The 20,867-nt window shown below is 38.0% G+C and overlaps 1 protein-coding gene across 1 annotated transcript; it reads left to right on the forward strand.

Annotated features, from left to right (window-relative positions):
- Positions 1-8,188: 8,188 nt before the first annotated feature.
- galnt17 (polypeptide N-acetylgalactosaminyltransferase 17) lies at positions 8,189-20,572 on the forward strand. The gene is made up of 13 exons (XM_084127400.1): positions 8,189-8,359; positions 8,586-8,658; positions 12,722-13,001; positions 13,141-13,324; positions 13,782-13,948; positions 15,192-15,366; positions 16,396-16,593; positions 17,375-17,492; positions 17,657-17,842; positions 17,929-18,066; positions 19,172-19,267; positions 19,640-19,801; positions 19,890-20,572. The coding sequence occupies exons 2-13, from the start codon at positions 8,656-8,658 to the stop codon at positions 20,034-20,036; spliced, it is 1,854 nt and encodes a 617-aa protein (XP_083983526.1). The 5' UTR covers positions 8,189-8,359; positions 8,586-8,655; the 3' UTR covers positions 20,037-20,572.
- Positions 20,573-20,867: the final 295 nt, after the last annotated feature.

The following is a 20,867-nucleotide window of genomic DNA, read 5'->3' on the forward strand; positions in this document are numbered from 1 at the left end:
TTTTCCCCAAAAATGCAATAAATTCATGACACGTTTTTTTTTTAAATGCAATTAATCCATTGAATCAATATAAAAGTTATTTTTCATATTGAAACTGTTGAAAATACACAACAAAGTAATTTGATCCACATGACAGCCTCTGAACTCGGTCAATAACGTTACTAATTGTTCCCCAAAATCTCGCAATACATGGCCCCGGTCATCCTCTCCTTAATACAAAACACCCCCAAAGCATGATGCTACCACCCCCATGCTTCACAGTAGGGATGGTGTTCTTGGGATGGTACTCATCATTCTTCTTCCTCCAAACACGTTTAGTGGAATTATGACCAAAAAGTTCTATTTTGGTCTCATCTGACCACATGACTTTCTCCCATGACTCCTCTGGATCATCCAAATGGTCATTGGCAAACTTAAGACGGGCCTTGACATGTGCTGGTTTAAGCAGGGGAACCTTCCGTGCCATGCATGATTTCAAACCATGACGTCTTAGTGTATTACCAACAGTAACCTTGGAAACGGTGGTCCCAGCTCTTTTCAGGTCATTGACCAGCTCCTCCCGTGTAGTTCTGGGCTGATTTCTCACCTTTCTTAGGATCATTGAGACCCCACGAGGTGAGATCTTGCATGGAGCCCCAGTCAGAGGGAGATTGACAGTCATGTTTAGCTTCTTCCATTTTCTAATGATTGCTCCAACAGTGGACCTTTTTTCACCAAGCTGCTTGGCAATTTCCCCGTAGCCCTTTCCAGCCTTGTGGAGGTGTACAATTTTGTCTCTAGTGTCTTTGGACAGCTCTTTGGTCTTGGCCATGTTAGTAGTTGGATTCTTACTGATTGTATGGGGTGGACAGGTGTCTTTATGCAGCTAACGACCTCAAACAGGCGCATCTAATTTAGGATAATAAATGGAGTGGAGGTGGACATTTTAAAGGCAGACTAACAGGTCTTTGAGGGTCAGAATTCTAGCTGATAGACAGGTGTTCAAATACTTATTTGCAGCTGTATCATACAAATAAATAGTTAAAAAATCATATATTGTGATTTCTGGATTTTTTTTTTTTAGATTATGTCTCTCACAGTGGACATGCACCTACGATGACAATTTCAGACCCCTCCATGATTTCCAAGTGGGAGAACTTGCAAAATAGCAGGGTGTTCAAATACTTATTTTCCTCACTGTATATATATATATATATATATATATATATATGCTCGGCAAGAGCAGCTTCCAAATTTAGGTTAGGGGTAGGGATATGGTTAGGACAAAATTTACAGACAGGAATTTTGCTCCAGGATCAACAAAATATGCCATCTTGGCAAAGAGTAACAACAACCAGAGTAATAATAATAACAACAGTAATACAACTAAAAATAACAAAAGAAAAAAAAGCAAAAGAAATGACACTCAAAGACAATAAGCAGATTTAAAAATACAAGTCTTAAGAGATTTCTTAAAACAGTCCAGTGTTGGGGAATTCTAATTACCAAAGGAAGAGCATTCCATAACCGTGGAACTGAAATAGAGAATGCTCGACCCCCCGCAGACTTTTATTTAAATGAGGGCTGCTGAAGAAGAACCAGAAGAGCAAAGAGACTGAGTAGGATATGGAGAAATTAGGTTACAGAGATAGGGCTCTCCCACGAATATCTTGTTAAAATATAGCAAAATTAGAATCGATACGTGCATGTATGGGAAGCCATGCAATGTAATTGATGGGGAAATATGCTGGCAAACAGTTGTATGAGTCAGTACTCGGGCAGCTGAATTCTGAATATATTGCAGTTTCTTAATGGATTTATCAGTAAAGTGCATTGCAATAATCAAGCCTTGACGAATAAAGGCATGAACAAGCTTTTTTGCATTGGGCAAGGAGAGAGAGGTCTAAGTCTAGCAATATTTCCAAGGTAGAAAAAAGCAGTTTTCAAGAGCATTTTAATATGGGCATCGAATGTCAACTGCACATAAAAAATAACAGGAGGATTGAGCATATGAAACGATGAAGATACTGAATTGGAATTATTACCCAGACAGCAACATAGTGTTGGCCCAGATCTGGGCCATTTCTGGTACATGTGGATTCAACATGTACCAGATGTGAGCCGGATCTGGGCCGACACTATATTACTGTCTGGGATATTAAGTTTATGCACAGCTGTCTGCAAAACAACAAGTAGAATTTCTAGTTTTTGACACATTGAGTTTAAGGGTGTGTGCACACCTGGCAGGTTTATTTTGATTAAAACAAATCCTGGCGCTATTGCTTTGTTAGTGCAGTTCATTTGAATAAGTGTGAACGCTGACATCCAAACTTTGGTTTTGGCACCAAACAATCGGGCCAAGACCGCTGAAATGATGGGTTTCGGTCTGCTTTCAAACTAACTCTGGTGCGGTTCAACGGAAATATGAACGCAACATGGACCAAAGACATGTAAACAAACCATAAACGGGATATGATGTCACAAGATATGACCCTAAAACAATGAAACCCCAGACCAAACTTACGAATGATCTATTCAAGAGGCAACATACTGTATATATGCTAAACAAAATGTACCCTAATACAGCCCCCTGTGGGACACCCTGCTGTAACCAAATGTTGGTTCAGATTTATTTTCCCCCCAACATACTGGATTTAGTGTTGTCACACTATATGGGGTAAGTTGTCACAATGGAACCTGCTACTGAAACATTTTAGCGAAATTTAAACAGTGAAAACAAAACATTAAAATGGAAATGTAACGGACAGAAATACATTGTTTTAGTTCAAACATATTGTTATTAATACATAATAAATGTTAATAATAAATTAATCTATAATTATTTGATGCTATTCTATGTGTCAACCATTCCCATTATAAAACAAATATGGATAACCCATAAAAGTTTATTTGTAGATAACCATGACTTTCCTCTATCACAGTAAGTCTTAAACCACAAGAGAATTGCAGTGCTGTTGCTCATTTTAACGAAAAGCCTTGGGGTGTAACGTTAACTTGGTGACTAAGTATAACAGATCCAACCAGTGCCTTTATTGAATTTAAGTCTTGATAGCCCTTCTAAAAAGGCAATTTAAGAGCTTTAACCACTTAGCTGCATCATGCTTTAAGAGGAAAAGAGAACTGATGAAATTATTGATCTATCACTAACTTCAGAGAAGTACATGAGTCACACAGTGTGCTGGGATTAGAATGCAGCGCCGGCACAACATGACTGCTGCTGACAGCATAAGAACAATCGGCCTGACAGCAAGCTGCTGAATGGAGAACTACGCCGATCTTATAGATGGTGACAGACCTGACGCAGACCAAATGCATTAAAGCTTCAAACAGAATTAGTGCTGTGACCACTGCAGAAAGTGTGAGGAGGTCTGATCCTGACCCAGTGTCAAAAACCTCTTGCTCAACTCACAGTAATACATCTTAGCATCTTTCTTCAAATATTGGAGGCTTAATTCAGTCTCTGAAACAGCAGCTAGCTAGCAGACTAGCTAGACACTGAAACTGGGTCAACATCACCTGTGAATAAAAAAAATAATATAATACTCTCGATGATCACATTGAGATTTCACAGAGCACCATAATAGACCAATACCTTGAGTATTACGGCAAGCAAAATAAATTTACTGGCAATTTAAGGAGTAAACTAAACAAATGGTTGAAGGAGATACATGCTTGGCATACTAAATTAGATTTTGAAGCTGTTCCCAGACAGACTCTGACAGCATATTATTGTACTAGGCTGTTGTGACAACCTGGCGAAGTCAGACAGACCGGAACAAACTTTAGACACAAACGTTATAGCCTGAGATAAGTGTAAATGTGAGGCCGTGGAAACGTTACTTTGTATAACACATCATTGAACACAGAAAAATGATGAGTGGAAATTTCAAATATGTTTCCTGCACTCTTAAAAACAAAGGTACAAAGGTTCAGAACTCTTTTTTAAAGACCTTATTTTTCTTACACAAACTGTATGTGTTTTCATCTTTTCTCTATCAACCAATCTGCTGCTTTCTGTTATCACTTACCTCTGTAAACTGCATCACTTACTTTGGGAATAAAGTAGCAGCTATCAGCAACTTATTCTCACAAACCATTGCCCAATTTCACCCATTTGCTGCTGACCTCATTTGAGAAAGTCCCAGATGAGGAAAAACTCACTATTTACAAATGAACACCTGCCCTCTCAGTCTAACCCCCTTCCCTCTCCTTCAAGAGCTCTATTTTGATGAAGCTATTTCATTATTCAGATCCACACAGCTGAGCACATGACTGTTACACCCCACAAATAGTCCACAAGTCTGTTCAACAGCAAGATACAGACAACCCGATCTCATGGGAAAATGTAGCTATGTTACAAGGAGGCGATTACGTATGAATTCGTACGACGTGAATCGTACAAAAACGAATGATTATTTGAAAAAAGTAAGCATGAAGGTCAGAAGGTCTAAACATACCGGGGTGTAAGCAAACCGTTCGAAGATGTAGATTGAGATTGTAGTATACGAATTCATACGAAATACGGCAAACCGTAAATAACTACGAATTGCCATGAGATTGTGTTGCAATCAGCTGTTCTAAAATTGTTGACAGTCTTCTCTTTATATTGTGCGTGACTTTGCTGACAATACCGCTTTTCACACAGAACACATTTTTGCGTTTCAAATGCTCCTTTTTATATTGTGCTTCTATACACTAGATGGATGTTTTAGACCACTACACCATATCTCAGTGCCTTAGCAAATACTGAAATCAACTAGTCACTAACTAACACCATACTTCTCTTAATAAAATGTGACAGGGAAAAGCTGTTGTTTCAATCCGAAATTGCATACTTCCCTAATATCAAGTAGGTGAAAAAACAGTATGCCACAAAAAAGTATGTCTGAATTCACAGTACTCAGAGGTAAAAAGTATCCAGATGACCTACTTCTTCCGGTGAGATTCTGAAGTGTGCATACAATGGACACTTTACTATCCCATGAGGTGACAGGAGAGGATTTATGAATGGCAGTGAAGCAATGCAACCGATGCTGGTAGGTCACATGATAATAACAACATGGTGAATGTAGTACATCCGAATTACATTCATACTACAGAACATAACTTTTTTAGCGAGAGTGAAGTAATTACTTAAAAATATACCTACTCAAGAGAGTATGCGATTTCGGATTCAAAACAGTCCAAAACAGGTATTTCCAGGTGTATCAGGATATTGAATTAGTGTGGGACTTATAATGTCAGTTAAAAAGAAAAATTATTTTAGAGGCAGAAAAATGACCACATGTTGGTGAAAGATACTTCCACGACATGGCCACATTTGATTAATTTACTCTCTCTTGTAGTTAAACCATGTACACGTACTATTTCGCCTCCTCGGTTTAGCTAAATTGTGGCCATGTTGTACTAATTAATTCGCCTCGCTTTAATGGGGTTAAACCACAATTTACCTAAAACGAGGGAATGAATTTAATTCATGGCCACAATGTCAATGTCAAGGGCTCCGTAGAAAGAAAGACAAACTTTGTTTTTTGGAATAATGTGCACTGAGAAATTGTTGACCATAAGACCAGAAATGAGTGCAAATAAAGTAGCCTATACGGTCAGTTTTGATTTCCTGTTGACTAAAGCTGTATTTGGCTTGAATCTGGTTAATTGGAACATAAAACACAATATTCTCATCAAAACATGCTGATCACAAAATGACCCAATCAAACTGGCCTGAGTCAGAGGATGATGTTGTTATGGGTGTGGCTCCCTGAAGTATTTTTAGTGCACTTTCATCTATTGGGTTCCTCCCATCCTTATACTTTCATCTTTGTACTTAGTATTCAACCTCATTATGCCACTTCCTGTTTATCAAGTAATCAAGAACAAGAATGTCTGTTCTTTCGAAGAACAAAGGGTCATATAATGGTCATATAATGCAGTTGTGTGAAGACTCACCGTGCATGCAGGGGAATAATGTGAGTGTGGCGAGATCCACCAAGTTACCGCTATGCGGCCAGGCACATCAATTCCTTGGGCTATATGGGTGACCTATTTCCTCCTAAACTCGTGGAATTTAAAGGTGCAACAGAGAGGAAAACCACTGAACAACCCATACAGCTATGTACATTGAAGTCGACAGCTTCAAATAAACCTTCAAAATACATTTCGTTTGAGTGGTTACCTATACATGATGGATGGATTTAAAAAAATGTCTTCCTGGTTACTATAGGTTTAGAATTAGGGTCAGATTTCAGCGCTACTGTGAAAGTATCTTGGTCAATGCTGTGAGTGAGTAAGCTGCAAAATGGATACTGGAGGCAATCAAATATGATGCTTCTAGAACTTTCCTTTAAGTCTCAAAATCCCACACCTAAGACCCATCTCCTCCTCTGTGAGTGTGAATGAAACAATCCCCTACTGTGCTGTAAATACAGCATGCTTGCCTAAGCATGTTCTAAAATAATAGTTTATCAAAAAAATAAAAAATTCTGTCATCATCAGTTTTGCCAAATCTTGCCAAATTGGTGGGGGGTGGGGGTAGGATTAGGCATTCTACAAGGGGACAATCATTTGGCAGGGAGTCCAAATTAGGCACAACACCTGTTCTGTTTGTGCTAGCATCAAAAAACACATTGCACAAGGTTTGACATCAATAATGGTTGTTCACAAGACTAAAACATTTGATGCCTTTGTCATCAAACTTGGATAATGCAGGGCACAAATGAGATCCGATAACTAGTATAATGGGTCTCATTCACTAATAATTGCGTGGATTATTTGAATGTATACACACAGGAGAACTTCTCTCAAAAAATGTGGCCTAATTCACAACATGTGCTTATGCATGTAAAATGGTGCTAAATCTCTTTCAAATGTTAATGAATTTGGAGTATTCCAAATGATTTGCAACAAGCCCAAACTATATCCGTATAAGGGCTTTCCGCATAACCTTTTTTACTGCCTTCCAGCACTCTGAGTAAACACATGGAGCTCTCTAAAGATGCACTGTCGCCTGCGAGCATGCACAGCAAGATCCTTTAGCAATGCCAAGTGTGTCATTCTAAATAGACAGTTCATACACACACACACACACACACACACACACACACACACACACACACACACACACAACAAAACACATTTATAGCTTCAAACCTTTTAAAACTTAGCAAGCTGTACATACGCATATCTGCTTTTTATGCAGACAAACAATCACAGCGTGGGCTGTAACACACCTTACTCTTTCACTGATATGATGAAATGATTTCTGTATAAAATGTAATCTTAACATGCTTAAAAGGCCACTCAGAGTAGGCCTATGTGATTTTTGCATCTGTGTGATCTTAGCTGTTCCTACATTTTTGTTGTAGTTGTAAATTTTAGTACTAAAGTTATTGGTGAATCGTGATTTTTTTTTTTTTTTTGTGAAAGCGTTCGTATGCAGATTTTACATACAAATTTGTGTGCATACACGGTTAGTGAATGTCACGCCAACCTATCATATGGATTCAGAAGACTCACTGCATGAACTACTTTTATATTGTATTTTGCTGGTCAATGTCTGCAGTTCCCATTCATATTCACTGTATGGAAGAGAACCGCTCGGACATCCTGCAAAATTTCTTCATTCTTGTTTTAGGGAAACAATACAGTCCCACAGATTTGGAACAACATGATTTTTACTGTAAATATGAAAATATACTACTCGAGGCACCATTTGGGTGGCAAACTGATGGAACCCTCAAGAAGCAGGAACCTTTTCAAAAAGACGAGTTCTTGGTTAGGAACTTAAAAATGGAACCCATATACGTTCATGCAAGAACTCCAAAGACTGTAATTTCTCCATAGTCCACAAAGATGCATTGGTTCTCCGGAGGGTTCCTTCCACCAATGTGCCAATCTACCCCAAATAGTGCCTCAATTAATTTTTAGTGTTCCTTTCAGTTCTATAAACTGACTCAAAACACGTCATATTAATTACTAGACTAGAAACATATTAAGTCTGGAAGTAAACTTCTTTTTAATGTATCTTCTTTGAACGTATAAATCACAGGTGAACAGAGTTGAGTGGCGCGTGAGGAGCTCTGTATTTCCACAAAGCTCCACATGCTTCGTCCACTCCGTGTTTTCCATCAGTCTCATCCGAGGCGCTATATAGCATTGTGTGGAGAAAACGATTTAACAGGACACATTAACTGCATAAAACAGTGTGGATGGCACGAGATGCGGGCTGCTCCGGGGTCATCGTTGCACGGAAGGACCATCACATAAAAGCGCGATATGAAATAGCGCTTATAATGAGCACTGCGCTTGATGTGGATGAATCCGGCTGGAGATGATGTTGCGTCTGCGGAGTCTCGTATCTGAGGTGAAGGGATTTTGCATTTGCTTATCCAGGGCAAACACACAGGTTAAGCCTGACCTCTCGAAACATATTTTGATATTTCCAGCAAAGAAGAACAGCTGTGTTTGTCATTGAAGACTTAATGGATCTGACTGACAGATGTCTTATGATGAATGATTGCAGTTAATGACCTTTGATGTGACTCTTTTGAATATGTCAATACATTTTCCATGTGGATTTTATTCTTAAGAACCTGTGAATACGGATGAAAGCGCACAGGCGGACTCCACTATGTTCAAGATGCATTTTACCAATCCGAAATGGTAAGTGGGAATGGTAAATTTCTTCAATGAACTATTAACAGCCGAATAACAAGTATCGCAAGAACAGTCTCGATGACTCAAGTTGTCAGTTACATTTACTCTTGGTCAGATAAAGCAGTTGGGTATGGAGATACAAATAATGTAGGCTAGAAGTCTAATTTCCAGAAGCCTAAAACCTAATAGGCTAGTGAACTGCCTACCTGAACATATATTTTTTGGGTGTTATGAAAAGGTGCATTTACAGATGTCATAAATGCATTTAGACAGAAGAAATGATAGGTAGGCTAATGTTAAATAATGTTAAGAAACAAAATATGAAATTATTAGGAACATAAGCAGTGGAGAATTATAAATGTAAAATATGACAGTTTATTGTAGGTTGAGTCGGTCATTATCACCTTAATGTTTTTTTTTTTTTGTGTGTGTGACAATGATCGGTTAACTATGTACATTGGACTAGGCTACATGGACAATGAAATATTGACCAATTGGGTTAAATTATTTGATTACTTGTAGATAGTCCATGATGTCTGGCCAACAATCAATTTAGCAAGAAGACGGAATAATGGGCTATTAAAATATGTTTGTATATTATTATTATTATTATTATTATTATTAATATCCTCCCTCTTATCGATCTCACAACCAGTTCGTGGATCTGGAGACCCTGAGTCCATCCAGTCATGTATCAAAAGTTTTATGTTCCCCATAAAAGTATACTCACCTGAGGCCTTTTAACATAAACATAACCGTTTTGAGTTGAAAGATGAAGTCAATTAATTATTCTAATTGGCGCTTATATGACCATAGGACGGAGTGATACGATGGACCCTTTTCACATTTCCGGGTTTCTCAGAAGCGGAAATCGTCATAGTTGGGTAAACTTCTATAGCGGTGAATAAGAGACTATATTATATTTTTTTTGTGTTCCCATTTGCTCAAAGAGCAAAAGAAGAACTCCACAATTGTGACCCTGAATCACAAAACCAGTCACAAGTAGCACGGGTATATTTGTGGCAATAGCCAGCAATACATTATAATGGGTCAAAACTATACATTTTTCTTTTATGCCAAAAATCATTAGGATATTAAGTAAAGATCATGTTCCATGAAGATATTTAGTAAATTTTCTGCCGTATAAAACATTTATTTTTGTGAATGAATGCAGCACAATCGCGAACATAAATGGACAACTTTAAAGGCGATTTTGTCAATGTTTAGATTTTTTTGCACCCTCAGATTCCAGATATTCAAATAGTTGTATCTCGACCAAATATTGTCCTATCCAAACAAACCATACATCAGTGGACAGCTTATTTATTCAGCTTTTAGGTGATGTATAACTCCCAATTTTAAAAAAAAATTGACTGGTTTTGTGGTCCAGGGTCACAATTGTGTTTTTACAACTTTCAAAAAGAGGAAAAAAATAGAGCGAGATTGATAAAGGCAGTCAGAACAGAAGAGAGAAAGATATACATTTTACCGTCACTTTCATAGACGCTGTATTAGAAACACCCTCACAGCAGCATTAAATAGTTTTTTGTAATTTGATGCAAATGTAATATAATACAAAGGATAGTGTTATAAATGTACATTAGACTTTGCAGGATTTACGTTGTTGATGACCATTAAAACGTGTCATCACAGTCTGTGAAAAGGGTCCACACACAAAAGTAGCATCGGCATAATATGATATCTGTTTCACAGTCATTTTACAGCATTACACTAGAGTGCAGTGGCCATTGTTTAAAAATATTTAACTGCTGAATGGCGCGATTGACCAATCAGAATCAAATATTCCACAGAATGTAATTAAATAATTAAATACATACACACCTAAAATATTGTCTAGATGACGTGGGCAGTGTGATTGCTTGCCATGCCTCTCGGTCAAGGCCGGACTTACCATTGGGCTTGACTGGGCTCAAGCCCATGGGCCCCGCCCGTTTACGTTTGATTTTTTTCAATAATATGTCAGTCATTTAATTTTTCATTTAAAGTTTGTTGATTGGTCTAGCATTGTTACCTGGCACTGCCCTGCAATGAAAAATGTAATTTAATTAGTTAAATTAAATGTCAGTCATCTTGAGGTTTGCTGATTGGTTATTGGCAGTTACGTAGTGCCTCGTTTACTGCCGAACTGTTGAAAAAACCTCTCTGCATTAGACAGTAGCCGCGTTTCCATTAGGCTACCCTTCAAATTGCGCAAATTGAAATTGCGAATTGAAAATAAGCACAATGGAAACACGTCAATTTCGCAAAACTGCAATGGAAACAGTTTTTGCGCATTTACAGTCACCTGACTTAGAAGACGCGGTGTGTTTGAGGTCCATGTATAGCTACGCAAATAATAATAATTTTATATTATTTAATTATAATATTTAATAGGCTATATTTAGAAGACGCTTTTATGCAAAAAAGGAACAAAGCTGTGTGGAGCGCGCACTGCATGACACGGAGGCGCAAGCGCGAACACTTGCATTTTCCTATCAACAGTGGAAACAACTTAAAATAATCATTTCTGGTCATACAGAAAATAATAATACATTATTCTATTATTTTATTTGTGTAAACTCACAATAACAAGAAAACGTGCTTTTGTAAATATAAAAGAAAACAATCAGACGCACTTTCATGATCTCCGTAAACTGGAGCGCGAGAACTGAAACAAAATATAGCCTATGTAGGCTAAAGCTTGAAATGTCCACTTTAAAACGAACTAATTCGAATCGAAAGCTAATACCTTCTGATTAATCCATATGAAAGGTGCATTTCTCTCTAAAAGCGCATCTGCTTAACAGCGGAGATGGAGATGTGATTTTAGCCAAAACAATAGTTTTTTAATAGGTTAATATTAATGGCTCTTCTCATTCAGCACTGTGGGAAAACACCAATTCCAGGTTCTAATTTGGCCTTAGAAAACCAGTAAAATCGACATGTTTTCCATATTAATTTGTGAATATTTTAAATGTTTAATAAAGGGGCAAAAAGTCAAACAAAAATCAGAAAAATCGTCGATATTTACTTTTTTGCGCAGCAGTTGGTGTAGCCAGTTCAAATTAAAATGTTGGTGTTCAACTTTGCGTTTTAAAAAGACAACAACCGTTCATTTTTCGTTTTTCAATTACGGGTTAAAAAAGGAAAAACGAATGGACACAAAAGTAGCCTACATGGATCGTTTGGACAGAATACGAGACAGAGTTATTTATTAAATTCATAAAAGAAACAATAATTAGCCTATAGGGATACTGGATTCTAAAACTCAAAGAAATGGCACAATCAAAACATAATGTTTTCCAGGTAAATAAGTGTTTTATTCTCATTCTGACCAAGACATTTGTGCATTGCAATAAACATGATCACTTTGAACTTTTTAAATCATTATTTATTTATTGGAAAAAACTTTTTCAAGCTTCAATCAGTGGTCATATAAATAAATTATTACGTTTTTTTTGAAAGACACCTTTTGAAAGTAGCTTTGCACTTCAAATAACGATTGGATCGATTATATTCTTACGCCACCAGATGGCGACAAATGACTTTAAAAAAAACATTTGTCATTGAATCGTTCATTCAGGAGATTCGATCAAAAATGCTGATTCATCTATGAAACAAGTGTATTTGATTGAGGAATTGAATCATTCATTCAAACCCAAGTTTTTTTTTTAAATAATTCAGATTAATTAAACATTTTTAATAGGCTTCAGCAATTTACATAAATTATGTTATTTTGTTTAGTTGTTTGTTCAGAATCGTGATCTCTATTTTTATTCTCAGTTTATCCAGAATTGTGTAGCTCTAATATATAGCTTGTGTATGTATCATTTTGTTCTATTTAAAGTAATGTATAGAAGGTAGGGCCCAAAAGTGACTCAAGTCCAGGGGCCCCCACCACCCTAAGTCCTGCCCTGCTCTCGGTAGACCTAAGTTTGAGTCAAGCCCAGGTCATTTTCCTAGTCTCCTGTCGATTTCCTGTCTCTTCTACTGTGTCTATCAATCAAATAATAGACCATCAGTACAGTAAACATCACAAGTTAAATTTGTGTATGAAATGTCTTTCAAGATGCGATTCTCTGGATTCCGAACACCAACATTTTTCATGGCCTTTGTGATGAGAAGATGGAAAATCTTACTGGTGCTGAATGCGTTTACGGTGGCTGGCTTCATCACTTTTTGGGGCAAGTGCAATTTACGCACAACCAAAGCTGTTGGTCAACAGGCGGCTGCTGATGCGAGAGGACACGCGTATCTGAATGGATCTGCTCAGGAGACGAGCATCACTCATGATGTGCTCTTGAAAAGACTGGGATCACTGGAAGATGTGGTGTATAGACAACTGAATGGTATCTCCTTTATCACAAACAGCTCCACAAAGTATACATACTGTAAATACGTAAAGTCTGATCATAGTATTATTCACAAAAATGCCTTTTCACGGAACAAGAAAGCCATTTAATTAATTAAATGATTTATGTTGAATAGGTTTGTCCAATTCTCTTGGACTCATCGAAGGTTTTGGAGGCCGAGGTAGAGGAGGTATACCAGCCACACTTACACCGACAGAGGAAAAGGAGGCCAAATACCTGAGGGAGAAATATGGCTACAATGCATTTCTGAGTGACAAAATCTCTCTGGATAGATCTATTCCAGATTATCGGCCCAGCAAGTTAGTACCAGTGACCTTTTTCTTTTATCTTGTAAATATATATTCTTTTTTTACAGTTGCTCGTTGATGTAACTGACCAGCAAAGATGAGACAATCTTTTATACATTTTTATATTTGTCATTTATTAACAAAAATGTATTGTTGTAATGTATCTAGAATGTCTAGAACCATTTGCATATGAGATTTTCCATATACCAAGACTGGAGAGGAGAGGAAAGTGACATTAACTGTTTATAAGTTCAACTAAATGAGATTCTATAAATAAGCTTCATATTTGAGCTATGTAATTGTTACAGTTAAAATGTGCAAATAAGCAAAGCCAGACGTGGCTTTCCTTCTGTTAGGAAATGAAAGGGTTCACAAATTCTAGCGCACCAAAGCTTCAAGGAGGTGATTTGTTTCAAAGATATTGAGAAGATCTTCTGTGAATGTCCATGTACTATGTGTGTTTTTATAGATGCAAAAAGGCCTTTTATCCCCGTGACCTGCCACAGATTTCCATCATCTTCATCTTCGTAAATGAGGCGTTGTCCGTCATCCTGCGCTCGGTTCATTCAGCTGTCAACCACACACCGGCTCATCTTCTAAAGGAGATCATCTTGGTGGATGACAACAGTGATGACGGTGAGATAATGTTGGCTTTAATCAACAAGCTACAAAAACATATTTAGTGGTTATTCAAATTTTTGGTTTGGTTTGAAAAAATCAAGTTGGGAAGTCGTAATTACAATGTCAGTGCGTTCAAATAACTCTGATTGGAGCAAGATGTCAATGTATCTTTTTTTTATGTCAATGTACTTTTTCTACAAAAAATACAGCAAGGTTTTTTTAACTCTACTTCTACAATGATGGATAATGAATGTGCATCAAGAGTGTGTGCGTTTAAAAAAAAATCCCATTTCTAAAGGAGATGTGAACTGAATTGTTATAAATTCTATCTTAACTGTACAATACTATCAAATAGTAATTTCATACATTTTAACCAATTTACTGTCGACTACAGATGCTGCAACCATTGTATCTGCCAAGTTTTCTCACTGACATGACCCCAATTTGGAAACTCTGGGATCAAAGAAAATCCAGAGTTTTCCACCCATAATTATGACATTGTGGTGGCCATGTGCATTTAACTGAACATCCGAAAGGACTTTAACACACCATTAGATGGCTGGGTTCTTTTGCCTTGGACCATTAAGAAAACCACCAAAATACTCACCTCCAACCTCCTTGCAACTGTATAGTAATGAACTAAAAACCCATAAGAACGCCTTAGAATCCACATAGCAAGTAGAAAATGCAAAAATCTAGTTTCTTAAACCATTCTGACAGAGTTTAATCTATTGTGCTGTATTTGAATGCGAGTGTCAACACTGATAAACTGGAGTATTTCGCCAAAGCACCCTTTGCTCACGTTGCGCATGGCTATGCTTGTCTATTGTATCAAAGTGTGTGCTCAGGCCTTCCTAGAGAGACAGTTCAATTTCCATCACATTGTTGGCATGAGCCGGTGGCGGAGGGCCAACCGTCCATCAGCGCAAGGGGGGAAAAGCCAGCATTTGCTAAAATGAGGGGGCAGGCGAGAAAAACACCCATTTCTGTCCTCATAATGTCAGTGATTCACAGTTTGTCACTGGGAATGCAGATGACAGTGTTTAACGTGGGGAAAGGGAACACTTTCCAAGAATGTGTTTTCCAGGGGGATGGTGTGGATCCCCGTAGCACAGATCAAAGGCAAGGAAGAGGTTTGGCGTAGGAGACAATCCCTCTGGTGTGGTTTAAACACAGCGATGAGCACTCATGCACCATGAAACGAGATTTCTCCCTCTTTTACCGTTTGTGTGTGTGTGTGTGTGTTTATGCATGACAGTGCAACTGAAAGGGCCACTGGAAGAGTACGTCAACAAGCGCTACCCGGGTCTTATCAAAATAGTGCGCAATCAGAAGAGAGAGGGCCTCATCCGAGCTCGCATCGAGGGCTGGAAAGTGGCCACTGGGGAGGTGACTGGCTTCTTTGATGCCCATGTTGAGTTCACGCCGGCATGGTGAGAATCTAGCACTTGCTACACGATGCTGCTGGTTTTATAGATGGCCTTACTCTCACTTTGACTCCTCAGGCCTTGTTTACACCTGGTATTAACATCAGTCTTGGGTGATCTAAACAAGTTTTCAGCTGAGACATACAGCTGTTTACGACAAATAGTAACATGCATATAAAATGTTTCTTGTAACCTCTTCTGATTGGATATCAAGTGGAGGGTCTCTAAATATGTGACTTCATGCATTAATCATTTTGTTAGTGGTAAAGTGTGTTTATAAATTCAATTTTCTAAAACCAAACACAATTATTTTCTTTCGAAGCCTTATGTAACCCCTCTGGTACTACTCTCCCCGTTCCGAGCGGGACACGAACCGGCATCTCCGGCATGGGAGGTGGGCGAGCTAACAAGGACACTTAGGACTGCAGTCTCTAGTGTCAGTTGCTAGGGAATAAACCAGCTTAAACTGGTTTGCAGGTTTTAACTGGATTAAACTGTTTTAGCTGGTTTAAGATGGTCTTACATCCTGGCCAAGCTGGTCCTTCAGAAGGTCTAGCTGAACTGCCTTGCAGAACTGGTGTTTTAACTGGTTTAGGACCATCTGAAAGTGGTTCAATACCCTCTAAAACTAATCTGAGAGCAACTAAGACCAGCATCTTAAGACCATACCATCTTGGGCTGATTTAAATGTTGTTGTTTTTTCCCCAGCATGTCGTCACATGCTTTTTTTTTGACAACCTACAAATGGGTTTTCTGTAATCAGACCATTAAGCGTTGCGGACCCTGTTCACTTCACACCTATATTTAGTGCAGTGTGCTTCCGTTCAGATGGAACAGATTTTAATACTATGTGTAAACAGGGTTCATGTACCCTCTGTAGGTCCATCTAATTGGCTGATGAGGTGAGAAACACACACTAACACATTCTCAAGCCAGGATTAGATTTAGCTCCACAGCAGAGCTGAAGAAGTGCTGTTAGCACTGTGAAACTCAGCTTTGCTTATATTGATTCTAACCTCTACATCCCCTTGTCAGGGCTGAACCAGTTCTGTCTAGAATCAAGGAGAACCACAAGAGAATCATCCTGCCGTCAATAGATAACATTAAAGACGAGACGTTTGAGTTGGAACGTTATGAGAACTCAGGCCACGGCTATAACTGGGAGCTCTGGTGTATGTACATTAGCCCACCGAAACAGTGGTGGGATGAAGGGGACACTTCTGCACCTATCAGGTATGATCCTACTGGACTTTTCACATTCTGAACGCAATCCTGGGTTTCACATTGTTCATACTATGGGTTATTAATTAATATTGGGTAGCCAGGTGGCAAAAGTTCACACAATAGAAGGAGTTGCTTGTCCAGCTTTGGAAAAATCACCTCATGTATCTGCTCTAGTCATTTTAAATTTTCTGGAACAAAAAAAAAGAAATCAAAAGAAAATACAAAGAATAGAAGGATAATTCATGGGAGCATTTTCAAGTGTTTCACTCTAAGGCTGATGCTAAACAGAGTGCATAGAAAGTATATGGGTCTGTACAAAGCATATTAATATTTAATGAGATAAGCATTGTTTAGTTTGTGACTGGTTTTCTGTTGCTAAACAACTCACTAAAATATTCGAGCACAGATTGTTTCACACTGTGTACCTTTGGCACTGCAATTCAGCAATTTCACCCACAGTTCAGAGCAGAGATAACACAACAAATCTAATGGACGGTTACAAGTGGTCTTAATACAGTGTAAAAGTGCTTACTATATTCTCTTAAATGCAAAAATATCTCACAATAAAGAATTCCTGTGAAAAATGTGCGAATTTGAAATAAATGTTTAAAAAAAAACTTAAAAAACATTTAAAAAATACATTTTATTTTTCACTGCTTTCAATTTCATATTATTTTCAATTATTTATAACTATTTATCAATATTGATTTCATTAATTAATCAGTATATCAGAAAAAACATCATTGAAAATATGATCATGAAAATACAAAGTGTAAAATCTGTATTTTAGGACGCCCGCAATGATAGGCTGCTCTTTTGTGGTAAACCGCAAATACTTTGGGGAGTTGGGCCTTCTGGATGCTGGGATGGACGTGTATGGAGGCGAAAATATAGAGCTGGGAATCAGGGTTAGTATGCCACCCACATCCCTCCACTAAAGTAGAGCATTCATAACTTAGCCTCCCTACGCTCAGTCCACAGGACCTTCATTTAAATGAATTTGAGCTTTTTTCCTTTTAAAATTATTTCAGAACTGAAGTTTTATAGGTGTGTGTATATTTTCAAATCCCAGGTTTGGCTGTGTGGGGGCAGCATGGAAGTTCTGCCCTGTTCCAGAGTGGCCCATATTGCCAGAACAAAAAAGCCCTACCACAGTAACATCGCCTTCCACACTAGACGCAATGCTCTTCGAGTGGCAGAAGTCTGGATGGACCAATACAAATCTAATGTCTATTTGGCATGGAACCTCCCAATAAAGGTAAACGCATAACATATTTTCACTATTATAATAGGTTATAATAAATAGTATAACATTTTGTACTTTTACTTTTTTTGTCTCCACAGAACCATGGCATTGACTATGGAGATGTATCCCAGAGACTAGCGCTCAGGGAAAGACTCCAGTGCAAAAGCTTTGAGTGGTACCTCGACAATATCTATCCAGAGATGAGGAGATACAACAACACTCTCTTTTATGGAGAAGTAAGCGTCACTAATGACTAAAGGTGGCTCAAATTTGCCATTGTTCTGCAAATATTCATGGGCAAAAGATTTCCCCCAAGCAGATTTCACAACACTTCAGTTTGGTCATGCAGATTCGCTAGGTGTTGATCAACAGAAAAGCTGCTTAGTTTGAAAGTGACTTCTGTGTGAACTGTGCTTCATACATCGAAACACTAATGACAATAGATAAAAAAAATTTTTTTTTTTAAATCACAAATTGACTGCACCTTTACACTGGGTCTTTGATTAACACAGTTGCCACAGGCATTATTGGAAGAACCTTCTTCACTTAGTTATTGTTAAATGGTTATTTCACCCAAAAATCATTTACTCACCCGCATGTCCTTCAAACTTGTATGATTTTTTTTTTTCAATGAAACAAAACTTCTTCTTTTTTTTAAGAATGTCCTCAGCACACTTTTCCATACAATGAAAGTGAATGTAGACTGGGGCTGTCAAGCTCAAAAAAGTGACAAAAATCACTATAAAAGTAAATAAAAGTCTTTGCATAGTCCAAACGATTGCATAGTGTGAGGAGTAAACCAAATTTAAAATCATTATTTGGCTTACCAATCATTTTACTTCAGCTCTCGGGTTTTATATGCATTCATTCAAAAATAGTCACAACATTTAATTTAAGTGAAGGTTATGACACCAAACTGCCAAAACTGACTGGAATTTCAGTCTGTTCTTCACACAAAGCTATTGAATGGCATCAGAAGCCTTGGAATATAGTGTTTAAGTCATATGCACAACATTTGTGACATTTTTTATGGTGCTTTTTTTGTCCTTTTTGGAGCTTGACAGCACCAAATGTTCACCATTCACTTTTGTTGTATAGAAGAAAAAACAAAAACAATGTGAACATTCTTCAAATTATCTCCTTTGTGTTTCATGGAAGAAAGAAAGTGATATGGTATCAGGTGAGTCAAATATTTTTGTGTGACCTATCACTTTAGCATTGTTATTTAGGTCTTATAATAAAAAGGCTTATCCAAACAGGTTTCATAGTGAGAGAATAACTTCTTAACAAACAAAAAGCGGGCCAAACTATCAGCTGCTTGGTCTTTTTAATGTGTTCTAGATTCGCAATACCAACGTGACCCATCTGTGTGTGGACCAGGGCATAAAGGAAAACCACACGGCAACTCTGCACCCCTGCCATGGCTGGGGCCCTCAGGTAGAGTCACACTCCTCACAGCTATACCTGACCTCCACTAAACTCTGCACACAGGAAATAGGTTACGCCTAGAGGGAGTTCATTGCAACTAAGCAATGAAATGACAAGATGACAAGAAATGAGAAAACATCTCTATTTTCTGAACTCCCAGATCTAGTCTTGACCAGTTTTCTTATCGGCTCTGGTGCCTGACCCTGCTAATAATTATAATAAATTAATTGTCAATATGGAAATAGCCATAACTGCCAAAAACTATCTGGCAAACATTATCAGCTTAGGGTGCCAAAATGCCCCTGAATGACTCAGTGACCCAGTTACCAAATCACTGAATTGAATAAATTCACATTATCCCCACTGTGGTCTATTTTGTAGCTGGGTCGCTACACTAAGGAGGGTTATCTTTTCCTGGGTCCTCTGGGAAGCACTGGCGAAGATACTCGATGTGTGGTGGATGATAAAATCAGCAACTACCCACAGCTCCTGAACTGTGAGAAAGTCTCTAGCGTACGCCAGAAAACTTGGCACTTTGCACAGGTGAAAAGGTCACGTTTTATATAGAGCACTTTGTAAAAGATTTGCCTTTGGTCAGTAAAATGATTCTTTTTATTTTTGTTCCCTGAAGAATGAATCAATCATCAACCGAGCTACAGGACGCTGTCTCGAGGTAGTGCCGGCTAATGTCTACTTCGGCTACGCTCTGATCCTGCGTTCGTGCACTGGCCAGAAGTGGAACATCAAGAATTTAATGAAACATGACCAAGGGCAGTGAGTCAGTGCCCTTAGAAAGTTGGAAATCTCAATGGCCTTCATCAAGTGTTTGGGAACTTGATTCAGTTTTGTGGAACTCGCGCCAAAGGGGTGCTGTTCCTCTTCGCGTTTGTTTAGTTTTCGGTCTTGCTACATTCCACGTTACAAAAGATTAAAAGATATTTGAGACACCCTTCAGGTTCCTCAGATTTCCTCCTTCTGGAGAAACTCTAGACATCCTTTCTAAAAGGACAGTCCTCTGAGGAACATTGGATTCCATAAGTTCCTGGAAGAACTCTTAAGAACATCAACAGTTCCTAAAGTAACCTCAATGCAATGGCACTAGAACTATATGTTGAAGTTCCTTTAGTTTGCAATAGCATATTTGAGGTTCAACCATGAGAACAAACATGTGACTCAAATTTTGTGTGCTGAAACCAAAAGACAACTAAACATTGTAAATGATTGACTACTGTATTGCAAGTACTCTATACATTATTGTATGCATCATTTAAATCTAGTCTTAAATTAAATACATAAAAATTTAGTTTGTATCCTGAAAAACAGGTTCATGAAGCCTTTATTTAGACTTCATTTTTAGTAGTGAGTTATACCATCTGTTTTTCTTCTTCCATTCTCTTGTTTTTAGGTTCCCACTATCAGCAGCTTTGGATCCCAGTGCAGTTTCTGTTTTGCTCTGGAAATATGTTATTGGGTATTGCATATTTTTTATAAAGTAGCCCTTCATGAGAATAGCATTATGATATGTGCAGTTTAACAGTAACTATGGTAACTGAGCTCTATCTTCTGCTGAATGGATCCTGTAGTAGTCATACTGTTATTTTGAACCACA

Source organism: Abramis brama (assembly GCF_963993115.1).
Source record: "Abramis brama genome assembly, chromosome: 10".
NCBI classification, from domain to species: domain Eukaryota; kingdom Metazoa; phylum Chordata; class Actinopteri; order Cypriniformes; family Leuciscidae; genus Abramis; species Abramis brama.